The following is a 24909-nucleotide window of genomic DNA, read 5'->3' on the forward strand; positions in this document are numbered from 1 at the left end:
ACACCTGTATTAAGATTCCAGAGAGATTGGACAGGGTGTGTGGATAGGTCTGTGTACACAGCCACAGAGGTATAGAGAGAGTGCTTAAGGAATTGGCTCACAAGATTAGGGAGGCTGCCCAGCGTCCGGGTCTGTGGCCCACAGACTAAGGACCTAGGACAGCCTGTGTGCAGTTCTGGTCTGAAGAGGGCCAGCTTGTGACCCAGGAGGAGCTGATATGTCAGGTTGAGTGTGAAGAGAGGTAAGAAAGTTTACCCAGGAGCTCCAGCCAGAATCTGAGTCGCCTTTGACTCTGAGCCGACCTCCTCCCTGCTTCACCAGCACATACTTCTTATTTTGTCTTCAAATTTTGTCAAGATTGTAGGAAGACATTGTTTCTGTGTGTATCTGTGTGTGTGTAAATGATTAGCTGATGTAAAATTTACACAGAAATGCAGAGACAGAAAATAGCAAGACAGATATGAAGGTCAAAGGTGGAAGGCCTTGTTAGCAGAATACAGGGCCCACTATAAAGCTGAAGTAACAAGATAGCATTGGTATAAAAACAGACACGTGGATGAATGGAATAGAATAGCAATTCCAGAACAGACCTGCATATAAATAATCATCTGAATTTCAACAGAAGTGCCAATGTAGTGCCATAAATGGTGTTTGGTCAGTTTTATATCCTGTGTGTGTCTGGTGATTCTTGACCCCTACCTCATACCATAGACAAAAATCAATGTTAGATAGACTGTAGATTTAAATAGAAAAGGTAAAACAGTAAAGCTTCCAGAAGAAAGCATAGGAGACCATCTTCATGATTAAGGCTAAGAAAAGATTCCTTAATATGATAATTAGTATAATTATGAAGGAAAAATATATCATTAGATTACATTTAAAGGAAGAACTTCTTTTCACCAAAAGATACTGGGAAGAAAGTGAAAAAGGAAGCACAGCTTGGGAGAAGATCTTTGTAATACCCAGAATTGCCAGAGGATGCATATCCAGAGTGTCTGAAGATGTCCTATCAGCAAATTCGGCCCTCTGCTTACTTGTGTAAAGTTTTATTGGAGCACAGACACTTCCATTCATTTATGTATATTCAGTAGCTGCTTTGGTGCCACAGGGACAGGGATGAGTCATTCTGACAGAGACTCCCTGACCTGAAAACTGAAAATGCTTAGTGTTTGACCCTTTAAGTGCTAACTCCTGCTATAAGCAATTAAGAAAAAGAAAACCCAACAAAAATGGGCAAGGGACAAGTGTTTCACAAAATGAAGATATTGGAAGGCCAATAAACATGCTCGCTTCGGCAGCACATATACTAGAAGGCCAATAAACATCCAGAGATGCTGGACCTTACTACTTATCTGGGGACCATAAAGTAGTCGGTGAGTTGCCACTGTATCCCTACCAGAATGGCTAAAACAAGAAAGAAAACACCAGCGGTAGCAGGTGTGGAATAACTAGGATGTTCCTATCCTGGAGGGCCTGGGAACATTGGTGCTACTGCTCAGGAAAACAGCCCAGCAGTGTCTGCTGAAGCTGATGACATGAACTGCTTATCTCTCAGGAATTCAGCTCCTGGGAATCCCACCCAAAGAAATGTGCACTGCACACGTGTTCCTGCTGAAACGCGTGCAAGAGCTCATAGTAGTACCACGTGGAAACAAGCAAATACCCGTCACTGTCACTATACCCAACGGTGTAGAAGACTCGCAGTCAGGAGTGAAGGAAGCCAGACAGGAAAGTACACACTGCAATTCCGTTTATGTGGAGTTCAAAAAGAAGCAAAGTCATTGGTGGTATTGGACATCAGTGTGGTGCTCGCTGTTGTGTAAGGGCAGCGGCCTGGGCTTCTGGGTGCTGAAAGTGTGGAGACAGGTGTGTTTACTTTGAAAGTTAATTGAGCATTTTCTCTGGGCATTTTCTGTGTGAAGTTTATATCCAGTGCAGAGTTTGCAAATGTTTGTGCATGCTCAGATACGTACATGTGTTTCTATGCATCTGTACAAAACATCTCCAGCTCTTACCTGGTCACTGCCACATGATACCGCCCACCTGGTCTCTACACTTTACCAGGTCTCTGTGCCCCCTGCCCCCTGGAGTAGAGATGTGTTCTCGGGGACTTGATTGTGTGCATTGCTGCAGCACCTAGGGGTGTGCCCGACACACAGCATGTGTTCTCAGATATTGCCCACTGACTCCCTCTGGTCCCTAACTGGTTATTCTCCCCATAGGAAGTGCTGGCCAGATGTTTGTTGACTGACTGTCTTAATTTGGGCTGCTGAGACAAAATAGCATTAGCTGGGCATCTTATAGACAGCCACCGCTCTGGATACTGACAAGTCCAGGATAGAGGCACCAGTAAGCTCAGTGTGTGGAAAGGGCTTCCTTTCTGCTGCTTGTTGATGCCGCTTGTTGTGTCCTCACATGGTAAAAGGGACAAGGCAGCTCTCTGGGGCTGCTTTTATAGTGGCACTAATCCCATTCATGAGGGCTCTGCCCCAATACCTATGCCCATCTCAAAGACCTCACTGCCTAATACAATAACATTGGGGTTTAGGATTCAACGTGTGAATCTGGAGAGATACTAACGTTCAGACGATGGCAGAGACTGAATGGATGGGCAGTAGAATTCACCTGAGTGGGTGAATGGTGTGGATGATGGATGGAAGGTTGAATGGATGGGTGGGTGGGTAGATGGATTAGTAAGTGGATGGATGGGTAGGTGGATGGATGGATGGGTGGGTGGGTAGATGGATTGGTAAGCGGATGGATGGGTAGGTGGATGGATGGATGGATGTGAATGGATGGATGGGTGGGTGGGTAGATGGATTAGTAAGTGGATGGATGGGTAGGTGGATGAGTGGGTAGGTGGATGGGTGGGTGGATAGGTGGATGGATGAAGTGGCAGGTGAGTAGATAGATTAGTAGGTGGATAGATGGATGGGTGGATGGGTGGGTGGATGGTTGCCTATTCCAAACTTTCCTCCTTTTTTGCCTTATTTTAGGAAGTATCGATCTGTTAGAAAATCAGTGGATCTCTTCCCACTTGCTAAACAAGAAGAGCGGGTTTCTTTTCCTTCTTCTTGATCTCTCATGCTCTCCTGTTAGCTGAGAATGGCTCTGTGAGGTCAGCAAGGCTACCAGCCTGTTTTCCAAATGAGGAAACTGTGGCTGGGGGAGGAGTGACTTGTTCAAGTCACCTGCCATCCAACTGATGTCCCACTTCCTGACCCAGCCCAATGCTCTTCTCTGGCCCTGGGTGCCCCTCTGTGTTGTTGGCCCTTGCAAGAGACTCTGACTTCCGGTTGTCTTTCAGGGTCACTGGGAGCAAGAAATCCACCAAGAGGACCAAATCCATCAATGGCTCCCTCTACATCTTCAGGGGTCGAATCAACACTGAAGTCATGGAGGTGGAGAATGTGGAGGATGGGACAGGTAAGCCCCACCCTGCCCCATCCTGCCTGAGCCCAGCCCTGGCTGCTCTGGCACTCTGTCCTCATTGTTTAATTGTCCATTTCTTTTATTATGAAATGTAACACATGCAGAAAAGTGCGTGGAACACAGGTGCACCAGGTGCGCGCCTGGGTCATCGGTGTTGGAGCTGAGAAATAAAAGTACACCCTGATCCTCCCCTGTCCACTGCCTGCCTTCCCACAGACGTGACCTCTGTCTGAGTTTTGTAATCATCATTTTCTTGCTGTTTAAAAATATTTTTACCTTTTGAGTGTTCGTTACTAAACATTTGATTTAAAGCTTCTCTGGTTGGGACCTCGCACAGGTGGTTATGATTACATGTTTAGACGGCCTTAGTTGTATATGGTGTTATATATAGTGTTTACATATAGATATTTAGGTGGCATAAAATACCGTCTACATTCTTTGGCACCTTGCTTCTTCCACTCTACATGGAAATGGTGTGACTCATCCACGCGTCCACGGTGGTTCTTTGTATATGGCAGTCCCGTTGCTGGGTGGTTTCCAGTGTGTGAACCTTCCACAGTTGTCTGTTCTTTGGGTGATGAGTGTTTAGGGTTGTTTCCCCTGGGCGTTATTGGAAACAGTGACATTGGGACGTTCTTGTTGCCTCTCTAAGTGCATGTGTCCTGGGGCTTGTCTGGGAGGGGTTCTTGATTTTGAGCCACACACCCCTTTGGCAGTCCCGTGACACCTGTGGACCCCTCCTCACATTCAGGGTGTGGCTACCTGCCATGTACCTGGATAGTACCCTTGTGTTTACAGAGAACTTCCCCGACTCTCTGCCCAGCCAGCAGGGTATAAGGGCCATGCACCTGACTTGGCATTGTCAGGCCATCATATCAGGGTTTATGTGGCCCTGGTGCCCCAATGGGACGAGGAAGAGGCTTTGAGCCCTTCCTAGTCTCTGGGCATGTTTCTCCCTGTGTCACTCCTGCATTCGTGACCCATGGGAGGTCTTGAAGCTCTGTCACTGAGGAGTTGGGAGGGGTCTCTGTAGAAGGTCCTTGTTGTCCACGGGAGACCAGCTGGAAGAAGACTGCAAATTTAGTGTCCCAGTCCAGACCCTGTGTTGGAGTAGGAAGGGGTGGTCCTGCTGTCTCACCTGAGTATTCCCGGGCCACTGGGAATCATGTGGCCAAGCCATGTGACCCACCTTTGCCTCCTGCCCTCGCCAGCCGATTACCACAGCAATGGCTACACCGTCACTAACGGCTGGAAGATCCACAACACAGCCAAGAATAAGTGGTTTGTTTGCATGGCCAAGACAGCAGAGGAGAAGCAGAAGTGGCTGGATGCCATCATCCGTGAGCGGGAGCAGCGTGAGAGTGAGTGGCAGGGCTCTTTGTGGGCTCCTTGGAAAGTGGCAGTCTCGGGGGGCTCCCTGGGGTCCCTGGGATGTGTGCAGCTTTTGCAGGGTGAGGACTGTGCATTGGGAAGGGGATAGGGTCCTTTCTAAAAAGGTGGGAGCCTGAGGAAGCAGGGTTTTGCTGGGGGTGGGGGCTTGGGGGTTGTGCTAGAACTTGCTGGTATAAGGCTCCTGGGTGGTGCCTCACCAGAGCTTCCCTTTGTTTAATATTCTCTGAGTCAAAGTCTGGGAGAAGGGTCCTTTGGGGCCCCCTGGGCACAGGCCCCTGTGAGGCAGTTCCCAGAGTGGAGCACAGGGACTGGATGTGATAGGTAGACAGTTGGAGGGTGCACTGAACTACGACGAGGCCCTGAGATGTGCAGAGACCCTAGGCTGGGAAGAGGGGACCTTGGTGTACTGGGGTTGAGTTAGTGCAGCTCCCCAGCCTGAGTGATCTCAGCTGATAAATGGGATGGAGGGTCCTGCTCAGAGTTGTGATGCTGGTGCATGAGGCCTTGGAAGTTTGAGTGCTCCACCTCCCAGGTGTGCCCAGGAGGAAATTGGGCCTTAATCTCTCTCCTTTCCCTCCTCCCAGCAAAGAACAGGCCACTGTCCCCTCTTGGGAGCATGGGCCTGGTGTGGCAGCCTCTGTGGATGCTTTCTGGGTCTCTAGGTGGTACTTTCTCATGTTAAAAGATGGATCAGAGTACATTCAAATGCTATTAGGCCCAGTGAACTACAGAAGTTGGCCCCTAGAGCTGATTTTCAAGGTGGTCCGGAGGTCAGGCCTGGGTGGGGCTGATTGGTATATCTGAGGTTATAACTGGGGGCTGAGGTCAGCTCTCGCCTCTGTGGTCTTGAGGAGGGTATGGCCTGAGGCTCGGTGTCCTAAGACTTGGATGTGGTCCAAACCCTGACCTGCGGCTGGGTGTGCAGGGTTGGTGCCTGCTGTGTGGTCAGGGGCCCAGGTGTGGAGTCAAATATCCTGGATCTAAATCTGGGTTCCACCACTTCTAGTTGGGAAGCTTTGGACAGGAAACCCAACTTCTTAATTTGTAAAATGTGGATAATGATGGTACCCGGTTACCACAGGTTTCCTCTGAGCAGCACGTGGCATTTGCCGTTGCTGTTAGGATAAGCTGGGGCCCGTGGGGAGGAGTGTGGGCGAGATCAGGGTTAGGATCGTGTGCGGACTGTCCGCAGGAGCAACCAGACATCCAGCCCTGGGCGGGCAGAGTGGAGGTGCTGGCAGGTTCTCTGTGCACCCCACATTTGGAAACACCCTCAGGGAGCTTGGCTTCTGGGTTGAAGGGAAGACCCCTGACTTAACCTCTCTGGGTTTCCCCCCTCCCACCTGAAAAGTGGCTGTTCGGGGGAGTCCCTGGCAGGTGTTCAGGTCAGAGGCCGACTGGCGGGAAGTACCCTGAGGCCATGCTGGGCTGGCAGTGCTTGTGGGGGCCAAGTGGGGCTGGGGTGGTGCTGTTCCTGGTGCTGACTGTGCCCACCTGCCCCCCACAGGTCTGAAGCTGGGCATGGAGCGCGATGCCTATGTCATGATCGCGGAGAAGGGAGAGAAGCTCTACCACCTGATGATGAACAAGAAGGTGAATCTGATCAAGGACCGCAGGAGAAAGCTGAGCACAGTGCCCAAGTGCTTCCTTGGCAAGTGAGTGGCCACCCTGGGCCCTGGCCGGAAGCAGGGAGGGCAGACCTTTCACAGCACTGTGTCCCCATGTCTCCTCCTGGCCAGAGCCACCAAGGGAGTGAGGGGGTTGGCTGAAGAGAAAATCTCAACCTGAGAGAAAGCCTGGGGTGGAGGCCGAGGTGAGGGAGATGGCGCTGAGCTGCTCTGACCGCTGTGAGGCCTCGCGGGCCTGGGAGGGAACGTGTGGAAGAGGACAGAGCCCCAGAGAGGTGGAGACACTGGGGAGGGTGGTGCCCCAGAAGCCAGGAAGAAAGGTGGGGAGACAGCAGGGAGCAGGTTCGGGCGTGTTGGGGTCGAAGTGCCTGCTGGGCGTTTGGTGACCGGTGTGGGTGGTGGGTGGCTGTCAGCGTGAGTGTGGGCTTGGTGGGCCCAGGGTCTGGCCTGTGGCGGGCAGCGTTTGTTCGGGTGGCCCAGTGCCCTGAGCGCTCAGCCAGTCTGACCCCGTGCTCCCTGGAGGCGCTGTGGAGGGGGAGGGTGCCTGGCTGGTCCCCAGCAGCTAATCTCTAATCCTGGCGGAAAGAGGCTTTTCTCCCTGGAGGGGGCTGCTTCAGCCCCGCTGGGTCCAAGAGCCTTCCTGCTGCCTCCTGCCAAACTGCTTAGTCTAGCCGGATGGGATAACCTGTCCGTGATTAGAGCTCCAGGGGAGTTTTCTGTGTCCTCAGGAAGGATTAGGGAGATTTCTTCCACTGCCCATTTGAATCCGGGCCAGGATTGCAGCTTGTTTTGTAACTCCAGGGTCTGAAGGACCTAAGGGTCCCCGCCCCACCCGCCCGGCTCTGCTCTGTACCTGCCGGCCTCCTGATGTCTGTTTCCTGCCAGGGCCCAGCTCCTGAGTGTCCTTATCCAAGAGTCCCAGGTCCCTGTGGGTAGAAGGAGTTGGTGGCTGCAGGGACAGGTTTACCAACTCCTTCCTTTCTCTCCTCCATGGCACTGGCACTTGGCCACATCTTTTAATCTCATACAACACTGAGGCAGGTCACTGCTGTTATTCCCACTTTAAGGGCAAGGAAACTGAGGCACAGAGAGGGAAGAGTTCTGCATAAGGTCACACAACTGTGGAGGCTGGGACTTGAATCCAGGCCTGTGCTTTCTCTCACTGCACTCTGCTGTTTGTTCATTCTTATTTCCATTCAGCATGCTTCATTTTCCCTTGATAATTATTGTCCATGTCTGTCTCTGCTACTAGATGAGAAACTGTGAATCCGAAAAGCATCTGGGTTGTCTTTATAACCTTCAAGGGTTGGGCTTGAGTCAGATTTGGGCTCAAGTCTTGGTTCCCACACTTGCTGGCTGTGTGACTTTGAGGAATTCTCTTAACCTCTCTGAATCTCAGTGAATGATGAATTAAAGAGAAAGAACGAAGAGTACTTCACAGGGTTGTTGGAGGACACGGTAACATGACACACGTGACGTGCTGTGGTGCTGGCTGAAGTGATGGAAAAGAAATATGTACTTTTCTGTGTCGGATGTCTTAGGTGGAGGTGTCTGTTTCTAACTACTCAGAAAAAAGCCCAACTGATTGATGCCACGTTGCAGACAAACAGGCAATAAAATCTGTATGTTATTATGGAGGACATCATGGGAGAAACATGCCTGCAGCATCCTCAGATTAGTTGGGGAGGTGAAATGGGTTCATCCATCCATCCATTCATTCAGTGTTTATCCAGCCCTAGTGTGTGCCAGCAGGGAGCAGGACAGTGGAGGCCCTATCTTCAGGAGACCGTTGAGGACTCAGACAGTGGACAAGTAGACAAACAAGATGAAGAAGGGCATTGCAGCAAGTTGATGGCTGCAGTAGGGTGATATAAGACAGAGAGGAAATGGGGTTGGTTCAGCCAGGGGAGGTGACATTTAACTGGACCCAAGTGAGAAGAGTCAGCCATGAGAAGCTCTAGGAAACAGCCTTTCTGGCTGAGGGAATAGCAAGTGCAAAGGTCCTGAGGTTGGAGCAAGCTGTGAAGAGTGGAAGAACAGTGAGGAGGCCATTGTGGGAAGGGTTGTGAGTAGCTGGAGGGGTGGGAGATGAGGCCCCAAGAGTTGGCAGGGGCCAGGTCAGGCAGGACTGGGTAAGGGCCAAGAAGGCTCTGTGGAGGCTCAGCAGGAGAGAGGTGAGGATGTAGCTCATCACACAGGCCCAGAACGGGGGCACTGTTGGGGCTGTCCGAGCTCAGGGGACCGGTGGGGACATGTGTTTCTTATAGGGGCAACCAGAGAAGGCTTCCTGGGAGGAGAAGGCCTTGGTCTCACCTGGACAGTGGTTAGTGAAGCTTCGAGGTAGAGGGGCCTTGCCAGCTTGGGCCCCGATGGGTACAAGTCCTGGGTGCTTGTGCTACAGGTGATGGGTACGGACTTAGAGAGGGGGGGTGCTGGCTGGGTGGCAAGGGGCACCCGGGGCCTAAGCTTGGACAGCTTTCTAGGGAAGACTGCAGAGAAGCCCCGTGCCCTGTGCTGGCCTCGGCCTTGACTTCAGCAGGCTGGGTCGAAGTGTCCTGGGGCAGAAGGAAGGGGGAAAGGAAGCTGGCACATCCCACCTCTCTCTTGGGCCCCGACTCTCAGGCTTTCCCTCATGCCGGCTTCCTTCTCCTGCTCCTCAGTGAACCTCGGGCGGCGGGGCTGCATCTTTCTGGAGGCCCTGGCTTGGCTGATTTTGCCCCCCACCCCCACCCCATTGGCTGGCCCATCACTGGCTTCCTAACCTTGCTCCATGGGCAAGGACTCCCCACACTGATTCCTCCCGAGATGCACTGCCCTGACCCCCTGCTGACCCAGGACATTGGAAACTGGGTTTTCCTTGGTCCATGTGGACTTTTCCAAAAATGTTGCTGGATATCACCACTGAACAATTGGGAGATTTCACGGGAAATGGCAGATTTACACCTTCTTTGGAGAGTGGTACCTTGCGTTAGTCTTTCTGTGGGGCTGAGTCACTGCACTCAGTGGCTGCTGGCTTTGGATGTGACAGGTGCTGGCTAGGTTGGCACCATCCTCGCTTGGCCTGTGTGATCTCTTTGTGAGCATTTGAGGCCCCTCCTCTAGAGATGAATTTTATCTAGTTTTGCTTACTGGGATCCCAGCTTAAGATGTCATATGAGTGAAGTTTTCCCACTCAATCCAGAGGGCCCTTCATTGAATCACTTGCCAGCTGGACCCTGTTGAGTCCCAGAGAGGGATAACAACTTGCCCAAGTTTACCCAGGCAACCACAGATTGGTTGCTGTCCTCTGGCTGTCTTTTGTCCCCCAACCCTGGCCACAGGCTGCTGGTCAGTACCAGGGGTGGCCCCCGGTGGATAGCCGGATGCTGGCCTCTGGCTTCTGAGTGTGGGCAACAAACATCTGTTGGCCTCCTGTACCTTCTGGCAGCTCTCTCCATGTCCCTCAGTTCTGGGAGTGGGAGAATGGAGCTGGGGGTGGACAGGACCCAGAGCAATTGCTTTCCTACGCAGGGCTCACACTCCAGAAAATAGATCCACCCTCCACCACCCATCTTGGTGTCCAGCCGGGCTTTCTCAGCGCACACTGCTACCTCCATGCAAACCAGGTCTTTGCTCTGCCAAACACTGGAGCTAAAAATAGCCCTCCCTCCTGGTGTGGAGTTGGAGGCGGGACAGCTGGTTTCGATAAGCAGAGAGCTGGGTTGCTGGCCTGCTGCCCTCCCCTTGGCTGCGCATAGAACTCGAGGGCCGGGCTCTCCCTTTCCCGCGGACCGTGTGGGCTGAGTTCTGCGCTGAGCCTGAGAAGTGCTCATTGGATCAGGGACTTGGGGCCTGTGGCTGGGTCTCTACCCCAGAGTCAGCCTGGAGTCAGAAAAGCTCCCTGTCTTCCTTGGCCTGTGAGACTACCGTCTCCCCCAAACCTTCCTCCTGACCCCACAGTATTCCTTGGGATTCCATGGTTTGTTCATTTCTTCATTGCTCAGTGAATGATTATGAGTCCTGTCGGGAGCTCCGCTCTCTTCCAGGAGCTGGAGACAGGGCCGGGCTCGAGATGAGTCAACTCCCTGTTCGCATGGAGGCGGCATTCGGGTTGGGGGAGGTGACTGGTAAACACACAAGCATGGTAACTTTAGACATGGACAAGCACCCCAGAGAAGCACAGCAGAGAGATGGGATAGCTTGTGTCGGGCCAGGGCACTGCTTTGGATGAGGCAGTCAGGGAACACTTCTCCAAGGGGTGACTTTGGTACCGAGACCTGACGACTCTCCAGGCATCTTTCTGAATTCCCTGCTGCTTCTTCTGGTTTGTTTATTCATTCCTTCTGTTCACCCATCCATCCACCCACCCATTCGGCCACCGTGATGCACCCCTCACCCTTCACCTGGGCGTCTGTCCAGTTAACACCGCCCTTCACCACCTCCGCCCACCTTCCCAGGGACCCATCCATTATCTCTCACCCACCCATTAACCTGCTCACCTGGCCGTCCGTGATCCAGCCAGCCAGCCGCCCATCCACTGACCAGCCAGCCTGCTCCCAGCCCACCCGCTGCCTGCCTAGGCATGCATCCAGCTGTCCATCCATGCCCTCACCTTCTGTCCACTCATCGTCATGCATGTGCTCATCCACCTACCTGCCCATCTGTCCTTCCACCTAGTCATCTGTCTCCTGACTCGTCCACCCACCCGCTGCCTCGGTCAACTGCCCTTTCTTTTCTTTCCTTCTTCCTTTCTTCCCTCCCTCCCTTCCTCCTTCCTCCTTTGAGCTGAGGCAGGCCTGGGTTTGGTGGTGCCCACCTCTGAGCTGTGTGTAAGGAGGAGACGCTGTGGGGTCCCAAGCTTCACTTGCCCTGGGACGTTCTGTCTGCTGTTTCCAGGGTGGATGTGGCCAGGCCACCTGAGTTTTGGCCACAGGATTGGGGAAATCGTCTCAACTGAGCCTTTTGTCCCTGGCAGTGAGTTTGTGGCCTGGCTCCTGGAGATTGGCGAAATCAGCAAGACGGAGGAAGGGGTCAACCTGGGCCAGGCACTGCTGGAGAACGGCATCATCCACCATGGTGAGTGTGGCCAGGTCAGACCCCACAGGGCTGTGCTGCCCCTGAGCCAGAGCCCCTTCCAAGCGGGCCTATTGCCTGGTGCACCGTGGCCCGGGAACATGGATGTCCTCCTAAAATTCCTGCCTGGGCTGGAGAACTCGGCATTTGCCCAGGGCACAAACAAAGCAGGGACAGCTCAAGATCTTGGGGACAGGGGAGGAGAATTTTCTATTTGTTGCTTCCAAACAGGAAAGAACCACTTTTTTCAGTTTCTGTCATTCAACAAGTATTTTTTGAGTGCTTGTTGTATCGGGCGCCATTCACAAACAGGCCAGGTGGTGCTCCTGTCCTCATGCCGGTGACCTTGGAGCTGGGGGATATAATGAGAGTGGGACCTGTCTGCGCCAGGGAGAGAGCGAGTGACTGGGCAGACACAGACAGTGTCTTGGGGGTCAGTTCTGAGTAGGGAAGTGAGGAAGGCCCCCCAGTGCCTGAGAGGTGAGCCGGAGCCAGATGGGCAGGGGAGCAGCCAGTGCCAAGTCCCCAGGCAGGAGTCCGAGTGTTTGAGCTTGAGCAGGTCTAGGAGATGAGATCCAGCACCTGAGAGGAGACTGCAGGGTGTTGGCTGCCGCTCTGCTTGAGGTGTGAAGCCGCTCAAACTTCCATCCCATCGGTGCCCTTGGCTGCTGTGTGGAGCTTGCTGTCACGTGGAGGTGGGAGCAAGGGACCAGCAGGGAGCTACCCTGACAGTCCCTGTGGAGAAGGGGTGGCTCCAAGCAGGGAGCGCGTATGGGAACCGATTCTTGGTATTTTGAAGGGAGGCCAAGGTGGGATTTCCTAGTGGATCTGAAGCATCAAGGATGATGGAGGCAGCTGGTAGAGACCCAGCTGTGCAGTCTCAGCCCCAGCAAGCTCAGTCCCCATGTGTCCCAAGGAGAGGCTGAGCCAGATTAGGGGGCATTTTGGGGCCTTTTGGCCCTGCAGGTGCCTGGCCAAGCTGCAAGTCTCAGCAGGATCCTGTGCAGGCAGGAGGACCTGGCATCCTCATCTGAAGGGCAGGAAGTGGGCAGCCAGGTGGTCACAGTGCAGGGCAGGAGAGTTCAGGGGCTGTGCCTTGTCTAGCGCTCCCTACCTTCCCTCGCAGTGTCTGACAAGCACCAGTTCAAGAACGAGCAGGTGATGTACCGCTTCCGCTATGACGACGGGACCTACAAGGCCCGCAGTGAGCTGGAGGACATCATGTCCAAGGTAGGGACCTGAACCCTGATCCTGTGACTCTGACCCGGCTGGAGGAGGTGGGTGCCCAGCAGGCCGTGCCCAGCAGCCTGTTCTGCTCCTCCAGGGCCCCCACCCAGGCCCTGCTGTGCTCTGGGAGCATCTGTGTGCAGCCGTCAGCCCCGGAAGGACATGGCCTGATCCCACTTCCCTCTTCTCTTTCAGGGGGTGAGACTTTACTGCCGTCTCCACAGCCTGTATACGCCGGTCATCAAGTAAGTCCTTCCCGCTGTAAGTCTTACTCCATCTCTGGTTTCCTAGCTGCCTGTTCCTAGCTACGTGGTCTTGGGCTGGCAACTTAACCTCTCTCATCCCCAGCCTCCTCCATCAAATCATATCTGCCCTTGTCCCTTTGTCATCAGGTTGAGTTAATTTGTGGGTTGCTGCAGGGATGAAAGGTGTCAGTGTCACATGGGAGAGTACAGGCCTAGGGTAAAGTAGCACTTGTTAAATGTTTGTTGAGTGAATGTTGAAGGGTAATTAATCTCTTTTGCCTCTGTTTCTGCCCCTGTGAAGTGGAAATAAGAATAGCTCACACCTCTTGGGTTGCCAGGAGATCAAATGCATTTGAATGGTTCCTGGCACGATGAACGCCATTGGCTGGTTGTTCTCTCTACTGCGAAGCTTGTAGTTGTGAATGGAGGGGCAGGTCACCCGATTCTTGTCGCACCTGCCCCTGTCCTGATAGCTCTCCTTGCCCCCAGAACAGGGCAGGCATTGGCTGGCTCCCAGGGTCAGGCCCTGGGAGTCTCTTTATTGTCTGCCTTGTCACCTCCCTGCCCGGCTGCTCCGACGGGGCCCAAGTACCAGCCCTGAGGTGGGGGAGGCAGTCCCCGTGGTGCCCTGTGGCCTCTGGGCTCCGTCACCACGGCCTGTGCACCTTCTGCACCAGGCTTCTCTGTTGGGTCTGGGCTGGGACCCAAGCCCCTGTCCCCTGCCCAGCACTCCCAGAGAGCCCAGCACAGAGGATTCCTGGGCCCAGCGAGTGGGGGTGCGGTGGTCCCCGTGCTTGTCCCCCACTACCCACTCACCTGCTGCTCCCCGCAGGGACCGTGACCACCACCTGAAGACCTACAAGTCTGTGCTGCCCGGGAGCAAGCTGGTGGACTGGCTGCTGGCCCAGGTGAGGGGCTTCCTGCCGAGAGGGACTGTGTGGGGTTTTCAACATTTTCTGTTACCATTTTAAATTGTAGCAGAATTCACATAAAGTTTGCTCTTAACCATTTTCATGTGTCCAGTGGTGTCAGGCACATTCATAATGTGCAGCTGTCACTGCCCCTGCAGATCTGGAACTCTGTGCAGCCCAAGGAGGCCCCCCTGCCCAGCCACTTCCTGTCCCCCTGACTCCGAGCCCTGCACGCGCCTCCCCAGAGCAGGATCCGACAGTGCCCTTTGTGACTGCCTCGTCTCACTTAGTGTGCTTTCTTCCAGGTTCATTCATGTGGTAGCATGTTTCAGGGTTTCCCCTGACTTTAAGATTGAATAATAAATACTCAGTGGAATGTGTCTTAGGCCATTTGTCTGATTAGAGCAAAATACAGTGGTACCTCGGTTCATGAACTTAATTTGTTCTGGGATTCTGGGGAAGATGGCCAAGTTCTTGTTCGTCACCTGATGAGGAGTGTTCATGAATGGAAGCAAAATTTTGCTGAACACTTCTGTTCTTTGTAAACTGAATTGTTCGAGAACAGAAATGTTAGTGAACCGAGGTGTTACTGTATCAGAGCTGGGTCATTTATAAAGAACAGAAGTTTAGGGCCAGGGATTTAGCTCAGTGGTTTCGCCACCTGCCTTGCAAGTGCAAGGACCCAAGTTCGATCCCCTGGTACCAAAAAAAAGAACAGAAGTTTATTTCTCATGGCTCCAGAGCTGGGAGTTAGGTGCCAACAGGTTTGGTGTCTGCTGAGGCACAGTGGCGCCTGTGGCTGTGCCCTGGGGAGGGAGGGGCGCCCTGACCTTGTGTGGGAAGGGCTCGTTCATGAGGTCCCTGATCCCACCAGGAGGCGGGCCCGTCATGACTCCGTCCCCTCCGAAGGGCACACCTATTAATTCTGCTGCTTCGGGGATGGGGTTTCAGTGTGGATTTTGGAGGGGACACGAGCATTCAACCCACAGCAGTGTGGCAGACCTCACTGTTACCCCATTGGTGCCTCAGGTGGAGCTTTCCAGTTTTCCGCCTGGGACAGACTGGGACACATCGGTTTTATCCTAGCACTAGATTGGAGCCTCTTGCCAAGCATTTTTTTTTCAGAATGTCCCCATCGAGGAGGGGCTGGCCGGGGGCATGGACAGTCTTTCCATTTCACTGTTGCTTCCCCTCTGTTGAGTCCTGCAGAGATGCCCGTGTGTCCATCCCATGGCTCCTGTTCACCGCAGGCCCCCTGGGAGGGAATTGGACATTATCTTATTTTGTTTTCTTGGCAATACTTAGGATGGAACCCAGGGCCTTTACATTAAGTTACATCTCCAGCCCTTTTTAAGATTTTTAACTCTGAGCCAGGATTTTACTAAGTCACCAAGTTGCCCAGGCTGGGTTTGAACTTGCAGTCCTCCTGCTTCAGCCTCCCAGAGTGCTGAGATTAAGGTGGGATTACCACCACGGGCATCCTGTACAAACCATTTGCAGATGGGGCCAAGGGCCCAGAGTGGCAGGTGCCTGGTGTCTGGCGCACACAGCCTCCCGGTGGCAAGGCCAGACTGAGGCGGTCCTTCTTTCTCGGTCCAGAACTCTGCCTGGGTCCCGTGAGTTTTTCAGGGAGCCCACTAGCATGGGCTTTGTAAGTGGTCTGGATCCCAAAGGTGAGGAGACACCTTCGAAATCAGAATGGACCAATGTGTGAATATCTGCAGAAGGGAGAGTATGTCCGCCTCATTAATTGTTCAGCTGCTCAGTTCAGAAGAGCTGCGTCCCTTTTGGAAACAATTTGCTGGCTAGCTTTTCTCATGTTGCACAAATGACTGACAATTGCAGAGAAGTCACCGCCAATCTAGAAAATAAATATTTCTGGGTGTCAAATAAGTGCGTTTAGAAGAGTCCTTGAAAAAATTTTAATATTTAAGTGAGATGCTTGTAAATTTTCTTATGTTTGCCATGGTGTGGGGCCCCAAGACCTGAGAAGTCTTGAAGTCTCCAGGTTTGAATCCAGTTGCATGTCTGTGACACTCAGAGCTTCTGACCACTCTGCTAGATGTACCCACCCAGAATCATGTGAACAGCCCAAAGCAGTGCCATGCAGAGCTGAGTTCAAATCCTACCTCTGCTACTTCCTAGCTGAGTGACCTTGGTCAAGTTGCTTACTTTTTTTGGTCATTTCTTTTTTTTTTTTGGTACCGGGGATCGAACTTGGGTCTTTGTGCTTGTGCAGCAAGCGGTGAAACCACTGAGCTAAATCCCCAGCCCAGCTTACTTTTTTTGTACCTCAGTTTCCCCACGTGTGAAACAAAGCACGAAACTATACTTCCCTTTTTAGATTGCTTTGAAGATTCAGTGGGTAATTGTGGAATGTGCTTAGAATGGTACCTGGCATAGTCACAGCTCTGTAAATGTGACTAGAGTTCTTCCTCTTTTAGCAAGCATTCAAATGGCCCACACTTACAGTGCAGTATAGAAGGCTAAAGGGAAGAAATTGCAGAGGGATTTGAGGGGCCAGGAACAACAGGATTGGGGGCCAGTCTGCAGAGCCCTGCCTGGAGGGTGTGCGGTGAGCAGGTGGGGGCCCGTGGGCTTGAGCTTTGGGGTTCGGGTGCCCTGGTCACGGCCCAGACATCCCTGCTTTGCGGGCTCGGAGATGCCGCATCTCTGCCTGCCCTCCCTGTGGCCGCCTGTGTCCTGTGAGGTGTGTTGCTCCACAGCATAAGGTCGCGGTTGCCTCCAGGAGTGGCACTCAGGCATGAGCCGGGGCAGGGTGGGTCTCAGAAGCGTCTGGGGATCAACGCTCTGTTGACAAGGGTGTGACCATAAAGACCGGTTACCTCGAGCCTTGATTTTGGGGCCATCCTTACCTTGTACCTAGCGGGAATGTCAGAGAACCCATCACTATGTAGTTCGTATATAGTTCAGGAGGCCTTTTCCCCTTTGGACACATCATCCTTTCTAACTTCTAGGTTACTCTCCTTGAAACAAAATGTCGATTGAAGGCTTAGTGGATCAGTTAGGAACACTGAACTGGCTACACATAATAGGAAACCTGACTTCTACAGTAAAAACATTTTTCTCTCACATAACTAAATGTTTAGAGCTCATGACCCTAGAGCTCAACAATGCTGTTTGACTCTAGCCACCTTCCTCCCTTTTGTAATTACCTTGCTCCTGTTGCCTCATGGTCACAAGGTGGCTACTACAGCTCCAGGCATCACATCTGCACCTCAGGTAGAGTACTTTTTCATTTCATGTATTAGGGGAAGAAACTTCTTACATCTTTCCCTCCTTCCAGCGTTCTTCCTGTTTTCATTGGCCATATGGGTTACACATATTCCCCTAAACCATCTCTGGGGAGAGAACAGGGTCGCTGAGAGTGACATGGATTCCTTGGGATCCATCCCTTGATGCTCTGGGAAGGGTTTGCTGTCACTACCTGGATGAATCAGGTCTTCTACCTTGGAGGATGGGTTTGTGTGCGCCCTTGGACAAGTCATACTCTGTCTCAGTTCTGAGCTGCTGTGTGCATTATCTCATTATCTCAATTAAACCTCAGAACAATGAGGGAAAGCACTTCCTACCCTGACTTAACAGATGGGGAAACTGAGGCTCAGGGTATGTACCCTGCTCATGGCTGCTCGCTCTGCTCCGTGGAGGCTTTTGTGCTGCCTGGATAGTACCGATGCTGCAGGGGCACTGCAGGGGGAGGGAGGAGGCCAGGGAGACGCTGAGCATAAAAGCCCTGGGAGGGTTAGGGCTCAGAGAGGGTGCACGGGACAGGCTGCCCACCAAGGCACAGCCAGGCACGGCCAGGCAGAGCCGGCTTGAACCCAGAAGCCGCTGCAGGGCTGGCCCTCCCTTCGCCCCCAAGACTCTGGGGTCTGTGCTGCAGGTGTGGGGGCTGCAGCGGGCAGCAGGGCCAGCCCAGAGCACCTGTGGGAGGCTTTGGCTCCCGTGGCCACAGGTGATGGTGCTGACGGCCTCCTCCTTCCACATTCTGCGCCCCATCAGTGCTGCTGTTGAGTGTCCCCATGGGGAGATGTGGGTGACCCTGGCAGATGCCACCCTGCCCTCGAGCTGACACCCTGTGGGAGGCAGACCCTACACATACTGTGGTGAAAGGTAGTTAGGGGAAGGATTCTGAGCCCAGGAGCTGGGTGCTGACACCTGCAAAGCCCAGGGCAGGGCCTTCTAGGAGGAGAGAAGAGGAAGTGCAAAGGCCCTGGGGCTGCAGAAGGAGCAGCAGGGGCCCAGTGGGACTGGAGCAGCAGAGTACGGGAGGAGGGGTGAATAGATGGAGGTGAGGCAGAGAGGAGCCCTGGGAGTGCGCATGCCGTGGGAGCCCATGCCTTCTGGGAAGGCAACGGTGCTACTGTCAGGACTGCTGGCAGGAGCTGCAGCTTGGGCTTGCTCCTCAGTGGTGCACCCCGGCCTGTTGCTGTTAGCCTGAGCACCCCCATGTTGCCCAGGCCCCTTTCTGAGGCGGGTGATGGGCTGGGGGCCCAGGTTGTGCACGGCTCAGAAGCCAGGTGGGCTCCAGATGCCAGCTAGTGCCTCCCTGGCTGCAGAGGGGTCCTGCTGTCCTTCCCCACTGGCTTCACAGCTGGGGTCGGCTGCTCCAGATGTGGCCTCGCTGCAGTGCCTCCGCTGGCCCTGGTGGGAGCCCCTGGCCTGGGGTCCCCATGGAGCAGTCTGTCTTTATCCTGTCAGCCCGGGCTGCTGCACGGAGAGTCCAGAGCGCTCCTGCTCTGCACAGGGTCCGGCCGGCGCTTGGGTGCTGCAGCCTCTGGAACAGCAGTTGTGTCCTGTCCCTCGGCTGGGAAACACCATCTGCCACCCTGGCTGTGCTGAGGAGGGACTCGGGCCGCTGCCCTGCCTGCCTCCACTCCCTTATTCAGCCCGTGGACACGGAGTTCCAAGCATGTGGCAGGCCCTTGTCACCTCTGAGGTTTAAGCGGGACACAGCCCGGGCTCCTGCCCTGCTCACAGCTGTCTGCTAGCCCTGTGCCTTGGGGTTCCACTGCACCCTGAGTTCTTTCCGTCCCTGGGCCTTTGTGTCTGCCCGTCCCTCCCTGCCACGCACGGCCTTAGCCTGGCTGTGTTGGGATTGTGCAGGTTCCAAGCCTCTGGAAGGAGACTCTGGTGGATTTGGGGTGGAACAAGAAGATGGGGACCCGCTGGGGGAGGTGGGGAGCCCCGGGACCCATGCCGTGGCAAGTATGGTGCCAGGGCACCAGGAAGCTGGCGCTGAGGGAGAATCCGTGCCGCCACTCCTGTCCTTGGGCTCCTCCGCCCAGGCGTCCAGGCTGTTCCTGGGCCTGCGAGGACACTGGCCCACCTGGGAGGCACCCGGCATGCTGCCTACTGGCCTTGGGTGGGTGCCTGAGAGTGGCAGACCCCCTGCTTCCAGTACCAGCGTGGCATGTTTGTGGTTACAAAACCCGGCAGGGAAGCATGACTGGAATGGCCACCACGTGTCAAGAAGTGTGGCAGTGGGTGGTTGCAGGGCTGGTTTGTGGGCTCAGTGGTGTCACACCCCCTGGGACCTTCGCTCTTCACTCTGCACCTCTGCCATGCTGCGGCCACCAGGGCCTCCACCATCGGCCCCCTGCATGGTTTTGACCTCAACAGGAAGGGGAGGTGCTACTTCTCTTCCTCAGGAGGGAGCTGTTTCCAGAAGCTCCCAACAGGCTTTCTGGGGGTCTCCTAGGCTGCAGCCAGGTCATTGGGCAGTAGGACCTGATTTCTAGCATCAGGGACACAACTACAGAGGTCACAACAAATCAGGGTCTCTCTTGCATGAGATCAGCCCAGAGGATGGTGGTCCAGAGCCACTAGGAAGTCATGATCGCTTGGAGGAGCACACTGTCTTTCTGCTCCGCCATCCCTACATGTGCCATCCTCAAGGTCACTGTGGTCCAGCATGATTGCAGGAGCTCCTAATATCACACCTTTATTCTGAGCAAGGAGAAGAGAAAAGAATAGGTTGTGGATAAAGGACGTTTTGCCAGAGTACCCTACTGGGGTTGCTTGTACCTCAGTGGCCACCTGTAGCTGCCAGGGAGGCTGTGAAATGGGTGAGGGTTTCGTTACTAGGCAAGGACCTGGAAAGGGCTGTTGCTGGCAACCAACAGTATCTGCTAGTTACTGTCTCCACTTTGCCTTTGTGGTAGTAGCATTTATCACTGTACAAAGAAATGTTTTTCTCCCTTGGGGTTTATTCAGGACAGTCGCTAATACGTTTTGGAGGCACCACAGCAAACAAAAGAGACAAGGGTCCCATGTCCTCCAGTGCTTTGAGGACGCCGGCTGCCTAATGCTGTGCCCTCTTTTCTACTCCAGGGAGACTGCCAGACACGGGAGGAGGCGGTGGCACTTGGCGTGGGTCTCTGCAACAACGGCTTCATGCACCACGGTAACCCCTGCCCCGCCTTTGCCCTCCCAGTGTTGCCTTCTGCCTCCCCCTCTGCCATCCCCTCTGCTTGTTGACAGCTCGGTGAGGCCCCCCACCCCAGATAGAGTGGGTCTCTGCCTCAGTGGAGGAGGCCGCAGTCGGGAGCCCGGGCATCCCCTGCCCCTGGAAAGGTCCCCTTTGTCCTTCCTGTGCTTGTTCTGCTCTTTTCCCGTGGATGTGTGTGTGCCAGGCACGGCGCGTGGCACTAGGACCAGAATTCTGTCTCCGGTGTGCATGCGTGCATGTGTGTGTGCGTGTACGCATGTGTAACATGAAAGGGCCGTGCCACGTGAGGACTCCGGCTTCTACTGGGTGCGAGGCAGGACTTCAGGATGCTGTGAGCAGGGGGCAGATGTGGCCAATTTGGTTTCTTGGTTCCTGTCAGATCCCTCTGGCTGTGGGAGGAGAACGGTCAGGGTGGGAGGAAGCAGTGGGGCCATGAGGTGAGCAGGACAGTCCAGGGACGTGAGGAGGCTTGGCTTGGTGTGAGGCTGTGAGTCGCAGGAGGGGCCTTTGGTCACGTCTTCTCTGTGATCTCTGCTTTTATTTCTACCTCAGAGGTCAGTGCACTTTCTCCATGAAGAGCCCGGTAGGAAATATCGTAGGTTCCTGGTGACACAGTCTCTGTCACAGCTGCTCATGTCTGTGTTTGTAGTGCAGAAGTAGCTACAGACTGTGTGGAAACAGGTGTGTGTGGCTGTGTGCCAATAAAACTTTATTTAGAAGAATAGGCAATGGCCCATAGAGTTCTGACCCAAGGTCTGCTTACCTTGACCAGCAGGCAAGGCAGTCCGCAAGCCAGGACTCCTCTTCTGGCTTCAGTTTCCCCAGCTCTGCCTGGAGGCCTGGTTGACCCCCTTCTTCTCCTTCTTTTTTGGTACTGGGGATCGAACTTGGGATCTTACGCTTGCAAGGCAGGCGGCAGCACCATTGAGCTAAATCCCCGGCTGTCCCCCTTCTTCTGAGCCCAGCACGCTGTGTTTCTGGGGGATGAGGACTCCCCTCACGTCTGCTTTCCCTGCTGAGGAGGGCAGGCCAAGCCCACCCATCTGGCCCATCTCATCCAGGTCCCTCATTCCCAGAAGCCACTCTGGTCCCGGCAGGTCCCTCCTGCCAGCCAGCTGGGCAGAGCCTCTCATTTGTGGGTGAGGGTAATTAGGGGTCTGTCCCACAGCTATTCCGGGAAGGCTACTAGTGGAGGACATTTCGTGGGGGTGACTCTCAGACAGTCTTGAGCCCTCAGGGCTCCTTGGGGAGAGAGATTGCAGGGTGTGCCCTGTTCCGCTGTTCCCTGCCATGCACTCAGAATGAGGCTAAAATAGGAGAGGGCCAAGCCCTGGGCTGTGGCTGTGACAGGGTCCAGGGCAGGGGGCAGAGTGGGGGTGGGGTGGGGTTGCCGTGGCCTCTCCGTGGCCATCCTAGAGCTGAGCCTGTTGGGACCTGAGGTGTCTCAGAGAGGGACCTGAGAGGCTGGTGGTCCAGCTGTTAGGCAAGTACAGGGAAACTGAGGCTCGCCATCCAATCCTCCCAGCCATCCCAGGAAATCAGTGCTCTTTTTACCCCTGTGGATGAGGAAACCCAGGCTTGGAGAGGTTGTAAGGCATGAGGTTAGTAAGGGGCTGTGCAGGGACTTGAACCCAGACCTGTGTGCGTCTCACCGACCCTCCTGGTGACTCTGACTGGGAGAGACAGAAGGCCAGGCCTCACCTGGCTGAGCTCGGGATTCTGCACTGTTTTCCCAGACATTCCAGCTGAGACACAACACTTCGATTCTTCCACCCATCCCTGGAATCTTCTAACTTAATGTTTATAGTGGAGTCGAAGCCAGCCGGCCCCCTGGAGCCTGGCTCCGGCTCTGGGGAAAGTAGCAATTTATGTCTGTTTTCTCCAAAGAGGTAATTGGGTGTCTCACAAACAGGTAGAGTCCCCAGGAAATGGCCTGGGCCCCAGCAGGCGGTGGGGAAGAAACACCTCGTGCTGTCTTCCATTTAGCCACCAAGTCAGGACACAGCCTCTGTGTTCAGGGACGATAAACCCCTCCCAGCTAAAGCACCCGTTTCCCTTGTTGCAGGGCCCCTCTGACTTTAGACGGCTGCCTTGTCTTACCTAGCCTCGATTTCCCTTTACCTGCTGCTTCTGTTCACCCAGCTCCTCCAGCACGGGGCGGTGTGGAGAGAGAGGGTCCTGGATGACGGCTGTTCTGCTGCCTGCTGGTCCTGACCTTGGGGGTTTGTTTAGCCTCTCTGGGCCTCATTTCCGAATCTGTAAAGGGGGTGGAGCAAATCCATCCTTGTTTGAGGACTAAATGAACTAAGCACACAGCTAGTGTACTTAGCCTCATCCGTGCATAGTTACTGGTAAGCCACAGGGATCAGGCCCTGTATTCGTGATTTTTGTTCATTTTCCTGGATCACAAGCTCGGGTTCAGGGGGCATTAGCACACTTTCTCTTTAAAATGGCCACATTGCAGCAATTTAGGCTTTGGGGGCCGTGTAGTCTCTGTCACAGTCAACCAGCAGTGACACTGTGGCTTGGGAGCAGCTACAGACAATGTGTAAACAGATGGATGTGAGTGCTGCCGGTGAGATTTTATTTTAGAAGGTAGTGGACTGTACAGGTCTTTTTTTGGTGGTCTTAATACACAATCCTTTTCTATCCTGGGACAAAGACATTCTACATGTTGTGTGGCTGGCTTTAGTTTTACTGTTCATATTTAGGCCTTTAAACCACCAGGAGTTTATTGTGGCATATGGTGTGAGTTAGGGATCTGATTTTTGGTTTTCCCTCAAGCGAGTCATTTCCCCAGCATCGTCTTGTCCACTTGATCCTCTGTCATCCATCATGTGCTGAATCCCTGAACACACTTAGTCCTCTTTGGTGATTCCTGTTCTCTTCCATTGGCTATTTATCTCTTTCTGCTCCAATTTTACACTATTTATGTCACCGTGGCTTTGTAATATATTTTTATAGCAGGTGGGGCAAGTTCAGCTCTTTCAAGAGAAGTCAGAAAGCTGGATCATTATATGAGATATCCTAATATGTTAGTGTTGGCGCATGATTCCATTTTAATAAAATACTATGTTGGCCAAACCAAACTTGTCCAGGGGCCATTTCCAGCCCATGGCAGCCAGTTGGCAAATGCTGCTGAAATGTTGCCCTGAGTCTGACTGTGTCTGTGGGTTTGCAGTGTTGGAGAAGAGTGAGTTCAAGGATGAGTCCCAGTACTTCCGCTTCCACGCTGATGAGGAGATGGAGGGGACCAGCAGCAAGAACAAACAGCTGCGCAATGACTTCAAGCTGGTGGAGAACATTCTGGCCAAGCGGCTACTGGTAGGAGCAGAGCTGAGCTGCTGCCCTTTCCTTCCCAGCCCCTACTGCAGGCCTGGGAGCTGGGCGACCTTGAGACCACGGCCAGAGCAGAGGACTCGGGCTTAAGCCCCAGAGTCTGGGGGACTCTAGGTGGCCAGGAAGCCAGGTGGCTGCGCCAGCTGACTGCATTCTTGATGGGCTCAGGGCTGCTGGGTGCCCCTCCTGCCCTCTCCAACCCCTCCCTGACCCACAGCTGAGCACACTGTGGGGAGGAAGACCCTGAGGCTACTGGCCCTGGGTCCCCCATGTGGCCTTAGGTCTCTGGGCCAGGCGGCCTGCTGTCCATAGCCTTGGGTTCAGGGGAGTGTTTACAGCCCGTGTAGAGATGCCCTCGCTCCGCCCCGGATCCTGTCTGCCTGCTGGTGAGCAGCAGCCCCTCCTGACGTGCCCACAGTGGGCAACTTGAGTGCTGCTCAGAGGGATTGCTCGCTACTGCCAACTTGGAGCAGGAGTCTGTGGACAGGAAGACGGCCCCACTAACCTCTCTCCAATTCCATTTCTCTCATGCTAAGAGCCTCCCATGCTCCCCACCACACTTAGGATTAAATGCAAACTCTTATCGTGGCCTAGAAGACTCTTGCTGCTTCTCCAGCTTCATCTCCTGTGCTCTCCCCTTCCTCACTCCACCTGGCCACCCTGATCTCTTTCCTTACCCCCCAGCACCTTGGGGTCTGCCTCAGGGCCTTTGCACGTTCTGTGCCTGCTGCCTGGAGCACTTTCTCCCGCTTTGTGAAGTTCTGTTTCCTACTTCACTCAGGTTTCAGCTCAAGGGTCACCTCTTGTAACCCTGTACCATGCCATGCATGCCCTGTCTTGTTAAGAGCTGTATTTTAATTCAGTCTGCACACACTCCCTGTCTCACATCCTGTTTGTTTATAGTCTGTCTCCTCCACTAACAGCTGCGGGAGGAGGGCAGGGTGTCTTCCACAGTAGCGAGTCTCCAGCACCCAGTGGGGCCCTTGGCCCACACTCAGGTAGGCAGCAGCTCAGTGAACACTTGCTGAATGAATATACACAGCCCACATCCCCACCACCATGGGAACCCCAGCCCTTCTTCTAGCACACTCACCCCTAAACTTCCTGCCCCCAGGTTGTTGGTGGCTGGACACGTTGGGACCCACTCCCTGCATTAGGTCAGCCAGTGTTTGTGGAGCACCTGCAGTAGACAGTGGATGGGAGACGACGTG

The 24909-nt window shown here is 54.0% G+C and overlaps 1 protein-coding gene across 3 annotated transcripts in view; it reads left to right on the forward strand.

Annotated features, from left to right (window-relative positions):
- The window catches only part of Prex1 (phosphatidylinositol-3,4,5-trisphosphate dependent Rac exchange factor 1), a 192304-nt gene that overhangs the window by 114920 nt on the left and 52475 nt on the right, over positions 1-24909 (forward strand). For all 3 annotated transcript variants that reach the window (XM_004858239.3, XM_087197739.1, XM_087197740.1), the window contains 9 exons: positions 3308-3426; positions 4644-4793; positions 6332-6479; positions 11407-11507; positions 12631-12734; positions 12927-12976; positions 13809-13884; positions 20242-20314; positions 23541-23683. In XM_004858239.3, coding sequence (XP_004858296.2) covers positions 3308-3426; positions 4644-4793; positions 6332-6479; positions 11407-11507; positions 12631-12734; positions 12927-12976; positions 13809-13884; positions 20242-20314; positions 23541-23683 — 964 coding nt within the window. The remainder of the gene's footprint in view (positions 1-3307; positions 3427-4643; positions 4794-6331; positions 6480-11406; positions 11508-12630; positions 12735-12926; positions 12977-13808; positions 13885-20241; positions 20315-23540; positions 23684-24909) is intronic.

Source organism: Heterocephalus glaber, unplaced genomic scaffold (genome assembly GCF_053883595.1).
Source record: "Heterocephalus glaber isolate CG9 unplaced genomic scaffold, H.glaber_assembly_v1.0 deba00001673, whole genome shotgun sequence".
Taxonomy (NCBI): domain Eukaryota; kingdom Metazoa; phylum Chordata; class Mammalia; order Rodentia; family Bathyergidae; genus Heterocephalus; species Heterocephalus glaber.